The sequence below is a fragment of the Daphnia pulicaria genome, chromosome 1 (assembly GCF_021234035.1).
Source record: "Daphnia pulicaria isolate SC F1-1A chromosome 1, SC_F0-13Bv2, whole genome shotgun sequence".
NCBI classification, from domain to species: domain Eukaryota; kingdom Metazoa; phylum Arthropoda; class Branchiopoda; order Diplostraca; family Daphniidae; genus Daphnia; species Daphnia pulicaria.
In genome coordinates this window covers 7,963,282-7,973,400 of record NC_060913.1, presented here as the reverse complement: position 1 = coordinate 7,973,400, position 10,119 = coordinate 7,963,282, and the positions used below count along the sequence as shown (strand labels likewise).

Below are 10,119 nucleotides of genomic sequence, written 5' to 3'. Positions count from 1 at the left end.
CAAATTCTCCTTTTAAACCGGTTCAGATTTCCCGCCACTGAGTCAGCCCTTGCAACCCATTTTTCTTCCAAGCTCGTCAGGGGCCATCAAACTCGACCAGATCTTCCCGAGGTGACGATGTGCAGCTCATCGCATCACAGCTGCTCCAGAGCTTGAAAAATAAAATGAAGTTGCTGGTAACGATTTTGAAATATCTTGTTAATTAAACATTTTGTTTAAGGATGTTGTTGAATCGATAATTGAATTTGATCAAGGTCATCGGCTCAGTGGTGTCGTGTTTGGTGGCCGCTTATCTGGCGTCGCCTTCAACTCAAAGTGATCGATCCACCTCTAGGAATTCCAGCAGGATCGCTCGTTATTATCATCACCACTACGCGGATTATTATTACCACCCTCGTTATCAGCATCCACCGATCCGGCAGCGTCATTACTACCCAGAATCCTTCCACCACCGACAAGTGCCTTCTCGCCGCCATTCGACGCCATCTGCCGGCCAACCGATCGTGAAAAATAAGAAGAAAACGATCGACGATCAATGGTCCAAGATTCTATGGTCCATGGCCAAATCGCGATTGGTGCCACTGAGGAGGAGTGATGTGGACAGTCAGAATTTCGATTATTCGTCATTGGTGAGTCCCAGCAGTTCCTTCCGTTCGGTGGCTGGCGCCGGGATGAGTGAAGCCAGACGGCCGGCGAGCAGCAGCGACTCATCCGGCGGAAGTAGCGGGACTCAGAAGAGGAAACCGACCAACAGGAAACCGGCCGCCAGCGTCCAAGACGAAAATGATGAGGAGTCGAATAAGAAGAAACCCGGAAGCGGAGGATTGCCGTGGTTTTTGAATCTGGTCGGACCTCCAGGGCCTCCTGGAAAGGACGGAAGAGACGGATTGGTGGGATCGATGGGGCCAGCTGGATTGCAAGGACCGCAGGGCATTCAGGGAGTTCACGGAAGTCCTGGTATGCAGGGCGTTCAAGGTCCGCCTGGTGTACAAGGCCCCCAAGGTCCGCCCGGAGTGCCCGGAATTCAAGGTAACTCAAATTTGAAATTTAAAACAAATTTAACTGAAATTGATTTGAAATGTTCTTATTTTAAAGGGAGGGACGGAGCGGATGGAAAGGACGGCCGTGACGGAATCGAAGGAAAGGATGGAAAAGATGGCCAGGATGGAGCTCCTGGACCTCCAGGTAAAAATCACTTTTAGTTTTGGTCGGCGGGTAAACTTAAAACGACCATTATTTTAAATCAGGATTGGCTGGAACAAACGGAAAAGATGGCAAGGACGGCCGTGATGGGCAAGATGGAGCTCCCGGACCTCTAGGGCCTCAAGGTGAAAATGGCAAAAACGGGCAGGATGGAAAACATGGACAAAACGGCAAAGACGGACAAGATGGAGCTCCAGGACCACCAGGTACTTGCAATTTTGACTGTCGTTTTTAACGAAACTAATAAGAATATGTTAAAATTTTACAGGAGCACCTGGAAAAGATGGCAAGGATGGCACAGACGGAACGGCTGGACAATTCGGACAGGATGGAACGAGCGGACAAGAAGGACAAGACGGACAAACGGGAGCACAAGGTGCAGTTGGTCCGGCAGGGACACCCGGAAAAGACGGCCAGGATGGTCAAGGTAAACAAATCGCTGGAAAAAATACAATTTAGTATTAATTTCTACGTTTCATTTATAATTTATAAGGTGGAAATCCGGGTCTCCATGGGCTTCACGGAACGGATGGTGAAGCTGGAGATCCAGGAACTCCCGGACTTCCAGGCGAGGGTGGCGAACCCGGAATTCATGGAGCTGTCGGTCCGGAAGGAACACCTGGAACTGATGGCACGCCGGGAACGGGTGGAACTCCGGGAAGCCCAGGATCGCCAGGATCACCTGGTTCTTCAGGTAATTATTCTTGTTTGTTTTTTTCTTTTCTTTTTCAATTTGTTCAACTGTGTTATTCCAAATCAAAATTTAAAGGAACTCCCGGTATTCCTGGAGAACCTGGAGAACCTGGACAAGGAGGTGTTCCTGGAGTGCCTGGAATTCCAGGAATTCCTGCAGGTCGATAGTATATTTCTAGATGACATCATTTCATTTGCATCACAGTTCGGTTAAAAAACAGACGAATACAACGAAAAAGTTTTTTTTTTAGATTTATTTTATTTCATTATCTCGTAACGCGACAAGGGGATGTTCACTTAATACGTCACGCTTTGAGGGGGGGGGGGTAGGGGAGGGGGGTAACAAAGGTGTGACTCTGTGTGACATGGGGGGAGGGGGGGTTGACCAAAAAAATACGTCACTTGGCCATCACCACTGCCCTCTAGCGGGAAAATGTACAACGGGCGAAAGTTTTTTTTTCAAAAAGCGAGCTCAGACTCGTTATTTTTCCTTAAAAAAAGGGGGAGGTCAAGCATTTTGTGACATATTAGAGGGCGGGGGGTATAGCTTTTTGTTATGAGCTGTGACCAAGGAGGGGGGGGGGGTAGCAGCAACAAGACTATTCCTCCTACTACTGGAACAACTGGGAATACTCTCCTCCTTTCTATCCAACTTCTTTGACCAATTCGACTTTTTACTCAAACACTGTTCCTGATCCGTAGTCTTCGTCTTACAATTATTATTCACCTGAAACAACAAATCCGTATTATTATCAGTCCTGCATGTAAATTTGATATTTAACTGATTGACAGACAGTCGAATAAATCACGATAAATATCTTAAAAATCATTTTACCTTGTTTTAAAATGTTGGTGAATGAATGAATCACACGCTACCTATTAAACGGCTAACAAATAGTACCGTGCACAGGACACAAATGAATGCCAAGGGGTGGTCGGTTTTGCCTTTGTTTTTCATCAAATTTACTAGACAGTCAAGACAGATAATATATACTATACATTCCCGATCAAATTGATTTTTTTTTATTTGTTTCTATTTATTACAAAAAAAAGACTCATTGCCATATTTAATCGGAAAGTTCATTTTTCAAGTGACCTCGACAAAATAAACAAAAAGTCTACCGTCTCGAAAATGAACCGACATCAAAATTAATACTAAACGATTCAAATTTCCCGTTTTTTTTAAAAAGATTCTATTAAAATTAAGTCCTCCCCCACTGACTCCCCCCGGAGCCCGGAATAAACTAAAATTATTTAAACTGTTGAGAACACAGCCAGAAATCCTGGGAATGTGACTTCATCGTCCGATGTAAATCAGACGAGTAATTCATTCGACGAGGAGGTGATGGTGAATAAAAAAATCGATTCATATCCGGATTTCTCGAGAAGCAGCCGTGAATTCACTGTAGACCCGTCGTACACCTACACAAATAATATGACGAGACAATCTTAAATCTTTCAAGTTTAAAATTTTTAGAAAGAAACGTAGCTCACGCACCAGGACAAAGTCGAACATCTCTTGAGTTTTAAAAAAGGCAAATAGAAGTTGAATTTTTGTTCCCGGTGAAGTGATGATATTCCAGCGGTAATCGTACGAATTGGGATAAGCCGCTGGATAGTTTGGACTTTCAATTTTCCCTGTTGTCCCCATAACTTCCTCCTTGCCCATTGGTATCTAAAACTTATCAGCGATTGACAAGGTATGAATAGAATATTTAACGATAAATAGATTTAGAGATGTGTGATGTTTTCTTACGGAGGCGACATCCCAGTGGGCTGTATTCCCTGAAATGTATGATGTCGGCCGCGTAAATTTGATCATCACTTTGTGGCTAATCGAATACAAGATTTCACTAGTCGGCTGGCTATAGATGAAACTTTTCCGTCGTACAACACCTGCCCTGTCGAGTTCCAACCGTCGTATACCTTTTACGGGTTGCGCGAAAAATAGGAGATGATTAAAATAATGTAGTCTTCAAATTGATGAACACATTCAGAAAAGGATACTCACTGTCATGATGAGTTGTTCTTGTCCATCACTAGTTGCGATATTCGTGCTGCGATTTCTTTTCAAAAAGATTCCTTTATCGCTTTGATCGGCTTCCACAAACCAGATACATTCGGTTAAGTTGTTGATGTCAGAAGGACTAGTTGGCGATGAAACGACACCTATGTCATAGACGTAGCATCTGTAAAAATATACATTCTTAAGGATTGATTTCAAACGAAGGTATTTTAGTTGAACCATTTATCCCCAAATGAAGTACCTTTAACGATTGGTTCCTAAGATTAACGTATCTTTTAAAACTGAGCCAAATTGTGTGGTTTTTCTTCACCGATATCGATACAACTTTTTTGAAGACGAGATGGACATTATCCCTATGGCACATAATCATTTGCGAATTTAAATGCCCGGAAGAGGTTGTCATTTGGCTACATCTCTCATGCTGATGACTGCGATAATCTACAATTTCCAAAAATTATCTTATTATTAGGGCACAATTAAAGTTTAGATTTTTAAAAAGTAATACGAGTGTGTACGTATATTACCGCAAGAGTCTTTCTCATCCGAGCGGTCAATGCAATCGTACTCTCCGTCGCACACTAAGGCAAAGGGGATGCACTGTCGACCACATCGGAATCCATTTCGACACTATCATTCATTCATTAAATTGAAAATGATTAAGTGGTAGTGTACAACATCATTAACTTTATAGATCGATATCAGATTTAAAAAAGATACCGACTTACCTCCGTATTACAATGCAGTTCATCATCTCCAACATATTCGCAATGTTGGACTCCATCGCAAATCCAACGAGATGGCTGGCATTCGTCATCACAGTAAAAATGATCACTTGGGCAATCATGTTGATTATTTTCAACAGCCGGATTGATTTGCGTGAATTCTATAAAAAACGCAAAATATAGTAGTGTTTAAAGTTGATTTAAATTACTATATTAAATTGTGATTTCGATAACCTCGGTCCACTGTGAAAATCTCCCATACAGTTGGTGCTTTTGTCCAGGTGTCGTAGTACTCTGATGTAATTTGAATTTGGTAACTTCGGCATGGGTCCAACGGCACAAATCGACGAGGATACATATCAATCTTAGAAAAAAACAGTGAGAATATGTTGGTTTCCTCTGCTTTCCCGTGATAAAAACTGCGGATCTGACGGAACACGCTGGTATTTTCAGCGCTCTCCTCGCCTTCCAATTTTTAAATAAAAAAATTTGTAAAATTACGTACATAAGCAAATGTAAAGATCAAATTCTACTGGAAATATCTCTAGATGAAGCGCAGTCAGTTCTGGTGCACATTCAGAATTGTCCTTCCATTTTAAAGTCAAGGAAGTGGAATCTGCTTCAAAACTTAATAACGATTCCATGCTTATTGTTGAGTTATCGTTCTACGAGAAAAAAAAGCAATTGAAATGTTATTTTAAACGTTGAAAATTATCAATTATCTTTTATACTCAACTGCAGGTGGGACAACGATTTCGGCAAATAATGGTTTGCCTTTGAACGATTGATAATTTGGCACAACTTCGATTGTGTACATGTGACATTGAATGGGAACTTCTTTCAGTTCGAAATGGCAAGTTTTCCCGCTGAATTTCGACGCAGGCGAGGAAAGGACGATGGAGAATGTAGCGTTGAATCTTTTCAAACATTTCTGGGGAATGGCCAAGTAATTTTCACCCGTAGACGGCTGCTTCGGGCTAGAATCGTAAACCCGAATCCAAAATCCAGAACTGAATTTGATACAATCAACTGAAAGTGGGGTCCACTCGATTTGGAGTGAGTTGTTCTCGCCTAACGTGGCTTCAATTTTCCCAGACGGGTTTATGTAATTATTTTCTGAATTAAAAAAACAAAAAAAAACAATACTAATCGCGATCTCTTTCATCATGTAAAATAAAACTACAAGAAAAATACCTGCATGATTGATGTCCAACAAGGTGGCCAAAGAACATTTGACTGCTCCTCTCAAATAGAGTATTGCATTTTGGTTTTGTTTCAGATCAGCTTCAACTTTCGTAATTAAAATTTAAGAGCCAAGTGTTACTACATGAATATACTAATTAAATAGAAATTAAGCTCGTTTACCGGATCGGACAGTCGAGTTCTTGGAAGAATCAAGCGAAGCAGATAGCGCCAGAATTTCAGTCAATTCTTCTTCTGTTTTCTTATTTGCGACGATAGAAATTAAACCTCGTACGACCGTCTCTAATTTTTCGAGGCGCTCCCGCAGATGCCGGCATTTCGCTGGGTTGCATTCCGAATTCGCCCATACATTACTGGTGCAGCTGATCACAAGGATCCCTAAAATAATCTCAAAATACCCATGATTAATCACTTGGGACCAACACTTTACTGGAGGAGGTATTTCAACACGTCAGTACGCCACCAGGAAAGCACTGCAACTTTTCAACCGATGACAAACTGTAGCGTACATTTTATATTCAACTGATTTTATTACAAGCGCAGCTACAGACAGCAGCAAAAAAACTGTCATAGCTAATTCTTATCAGAAATGCGTAGGAATTGAAATACAGCCTGCAGCCTAGCTATTTTTCATAATAAGCGGTTCAAACTTAAATGATATCCCTCCCGTTTCATAGCTAAAATCTGCATTTGTTTATTTGTCTCGTCTGTCGATTGACTTGGTCAGGAACACGATATTTACATAGGCTCATATTTCTAATAATAAACACGTACGAGATATTTTAACGCCTAGAAAAAATCAGAAAAAGAATTCGAAATCAAATCGAGTGTAGCATGTGTTTGCTATGAGAAAAAACAAAAACGTGAGCTTATTTTTACTATGGGTGATTCTGCTGGGACATGCAAGTCCTGGATAAGCAGTAAAAACAACAAAAATTAAACTTAAATATATCATTCTAAGGGGATGGTCTCTATCTAGAAATAAAACACGAGGTAGTGAAACAAACTTAATGAAACAAAAGTGGGTACCTCAGTTGATCATCTGTCTTCTAATGTTGGTCCTTGGCTGAGAAGACCGATAAAGACACAAGCTTGCTGCTGTGGCAGTTTTGCACTGCTGGTACAGGATGAGAAGGTTAACTTCAAACTACTTCAATCAGCAACAATCTGTGCTTCAGATTTTAACCGGTTTGTTGCTTCCAACTATTCTGTTACTTAAAATTTCTTGAATGTTCAGTGAATTTTACGAGGAAATGGTCTTAGAGCACGTGACCTAACGCTAATATTCTTACAGCAAGTGACTAATTACATGTTATTAACCTTGAAATATCTAAAATGTGTATGCGTCGAACGTTATTCTTATTCTTGTCGTAGGCAGCTGTTAAGTTTCTAATTTCTACTCCTAAATCTTAATAGCAAACTAGTTAACTACTGTTGTCCAAAAATTCCATTTCCATCTAGTTCTGCTGTCGTCTGCTTTGCAAACTCGTTGCTGACAAGCAACGATAATGGCGCCAAAAAGTTCTATCGATTATTCGCTCGAATCGAATCGGTTGTATTTTAATTTTTAAGTCAATAAAATATAATAAGATATAATATTTAAAAAAAAATGAAATTACAATCTGTAAGAAAGAAAAAACATTTGGAATAATTAATCATTACACGGAATTTAATTTTTTCAGGCGGGCAAATAATGCAAAAAACTCTCAAGAACGAACCGATATCAAGATGAATATCAAGTGCTAAAAATAACATATTAAATGACCCCATTAACATTGAGCCTCCAACCCCCATATTAAAAAATAAAAACAAACCACTTAAACCGATTTAAACGGTCGAGAACAAAGCCAGAAATCCCGGAAAAGTTGTGTCATCGTCGTCCGATGTAAATCTGACGAGTAATTCATTCGACGAGGAGATGACGGCGAAAGGTGTTTTGGCCAATCGAGATTTCTCCAGAAGCAGCTGGGAACCTTACTGCAGACCCGTCGTACACCTAAAATTAAACGGAGACACCCTCCTGCCTCCTAATTGTTAAATTTGTTTCATTATAGAAAACACAGGATAGCTCACGCACTGTGACAAAGTCGAATTTCTCTTGGGTTTTAAAGAAGGCAAATAGAAGTCGAATTTTCGTGCCCGGTGACGATATTCCAGTGATTTGAAGTGATTACGAAGTGACGATATTCCAGCGGTAATCGTGCGAATTCGGATAAGCCGCTGGATAGTTGGGACTTTCAATTGTTCCTGACGATCCCACAATTATCTCCTTGCGCACCTTTATCTATATTTATATGGAGTCAATGAAGTACAATTAAAATTAGTCTCAAACTGAAGTATTAAATTTTTGATCAGATTTGTGCTGTTGTGCACATCTTTCTAGTCATTCTTACAGTAGCAACACTCCAGCGGGCTGTGCTGTTGGACACTTCCGTCGGCTGTGGAAACCTGATTAAGTTTGGGGGTCAGCTTCTGGTAAATGTAGTTTGAACGCCATATTGATGGATGTCTTCCTTTTGTGCCAATTCACTGCCGATCTGGAAAGTCAATTGAAGGAATTTCTCGATTTCAGGATAGGCGACGTCAGCGAAGAATGACGGCTTGTCTAAGTTTTGGATGTTTCTTTACCAGTTGATCCAGATCCAGCCTTGAACATCAGATTCATCTTGACTACATTAGACAAATCTTGTGTGTTTCAGCGGTGTTCCTAAGGAGAGACGTTATTCAACGTTTAAAAATGCCAAAACAATTAAGGGGTTTATTAATCCCGTACTTTTTTATGGTCAAAAAGATCAAACCGTGCCAGCGATCGAGGATTGGTGAAATCAATCTGCAAAACGGTGACTGCGTGACTGGGATATTCCATTTGAGCAGAGGGATCGCTCAGACGACGAACAGCCTCCCAAGGTGTAAGCTTAGGCCTATACACAGATAAAAACTTAATTCTCTCTTCTTAACTTAAGAGTGGCCATCTGCCAGCAAGCTGTAAATCCCACATTCAGACTTCAGATGTTGTATGTGCAGAAGTTTTACCTATTGTTGTCATCCCAGAAGAAAATTCTGAATATTGAGTTAAGGCTTTCCAAATCCAGAAACACTTTCTGTGATGGATTCATTGAAGGCAGTGGTAATAATGATGACTCATTCCACATCCTTTGAGCTATTTAAAAAAATAATGAATTTCCTCTGTGAATTTAAATTTTTTTCCGTTACCATTGTTTTTGTGACTGTAGGATGATGGGTACAGCAGTAGGCCTACAGGGGATATTTTTGCAAGTGGAGTCTCAAAGAGCGATTTGCTGGCACATGTAAGCAATTGGCTGTAAAAATGTAAACAATTAACTTCAATCTTACTACTACCTTAACCAGTAGCAGCAATCTAATGAAATTGGTTGGTTTCAATTAACAAAACAAAGATCAGGGTCTCAACCAGTACTTTAGCATCTGTTACAAATGGGTCGACTTTAGCATGACTTTAGCCACACAGCATTACACCACGCGAGCAGGATGTGTTACGAATTGTGTCCCATTCATTTCCGGAATTAGGCCTACATGGAAATTATTTAAAACAAAATTTGGTCTAGATTACAGACTTGACCATTGTTTGTATTTGTAAAATGTAACGAGAATTAGATACTGATTAAATGCTACCATGAAACAAAGCAAATTGTTTAAAGAATACCTCACAACATTCCTCAACTGATGATGCGGAAAAGTGAGCATTTCGATCCGGGCGGAAGGAATGGGTTAGGAGACGAAATGTACAAAGTAAAGGAAGGCTTTTTATTCCCAACATCAACAAATAATTCAACTAAGGGTTAAAACATAAACTGAACTGCCAATTGTTTTCAGTCCTCATCGCTTTCCAGTAGTTCACATCTTAATCCGTAATATTTCTGCAGCGAGTGAAACGGGTTTTGGTCCTAACAAACTAAACAAAAATCTAAAGCAACCCTTCGGCTTCGGCAAATCTTGCTATAACGCAGTACGCAAGTAGCTGGCAACAATACAGATAGGATAGTTGATTTTCTGTTTCGTCCTAGAATAATATTATAATTCATTAAACAAAAATTTGTTTATTTTTAATGTGACCTCAGAAGTTGGCAAATTAATTTAGGGTTTTTTTTTTTACGCTGCCAACTGCAATCTCCAATTTCAACCAAATAGATAAAATCAACGCAATTTGTGGCTCGCAAAAACCCACAATGAGTCTTTAATATTTTCCAAGAATTAACTAGAATTTTCCAAACGCAATCTATGTAATGAGTAATG

At 40.1% G+C, this 10,119-nt stretch overlaps 1 protein-coding gene and 2 long non-coding RNA genes across 3 annotated transcripts; 1 reads left to right on the top strand and 2 right to left on the bottom strand.

Annotated features, from left to right (window-relative positions):
- Window positions 1–87: 87 nt before the first annotated feature.
- On the top strand, window positions 88–2,148 carry LOC124346952 (collagen alpha-1(I) chain-like). The gene is made up of 7 exons (XM_046798418.1): window positions 88–176; window positions 255–1,029; window positions 1,096–1,185; window positions 1,248–1,409; window positions 1,472–1,630; window positions 1,697–1,897; window positions 1,973–2,148. The coding sequence occupies exons 1-7, from the start codon at window positions 165–167 to the stop codon at window positions 2,062–2,064; spliced, it is 1,491 nt and encodes a 496-aa protein (XP_046654374.1). The 5' UTR covers window positions 88–164; the 3' UTR covers window positions 2,065–2,148.
- Window positions 2,149–3,256: 1,108 nt separating this feature from the next.
- Window positions 3,257–4,055, bottom strand: LOC124350401. The gene is made up of 4 exons (XR_006920905.1): window positions 3,908–4,055; window positions 3,653–3,822; window positions 3,395–3,571; window positions 3,257–3,318 (listed from the first exon to the last, which is right to left on the bottom strand). It is a non-coding gene; the product is annotated as an uncharacterized LOC124350401 (long non-coding RNA).
- A 4,717-nt stretch (window positions 4,056–8,772) lies between these two features.
- LOC124350867 lies at window positions 8,773–9,330 on the bottom strand. The gene is made up of 3 exons (XR_006921217.1): window positions 9,061–9,330; window positions 8,881–9,007; window positions 8,773–8,819 (listed from the first exon to the last, which is right to left on the bottom strand). It is a non-coding gene; the product is annotated as an uncharacterized LOC124350867 (long non-coding RNA).
- Between the last annotated feature and the right edge of the window lie 789 nt (window positions 9,331–10,119).

What these genes read in the sequence shown, in the direction of transcription:
- LOC124346952 (XM_046798418.1), top strand. An exon ending in CGGAGTGCCCGGAATTCAAG is followed by an intron (nt 1,030 to 1,095) that starts GTAACTCAAATT and finishes CTTATTTTAAAG; the next exon opens with GGAGGGACGGAGCGGATGGA. An exon ending in TGGAGCTCCAGGACCACCAG is followed by an intron (nt 1,410 to 1,471) that starts GTACTTGCAATT and finishes AAAATTTTACAG; the next exon opens with GAGCACCTGGAAAAGATGGC.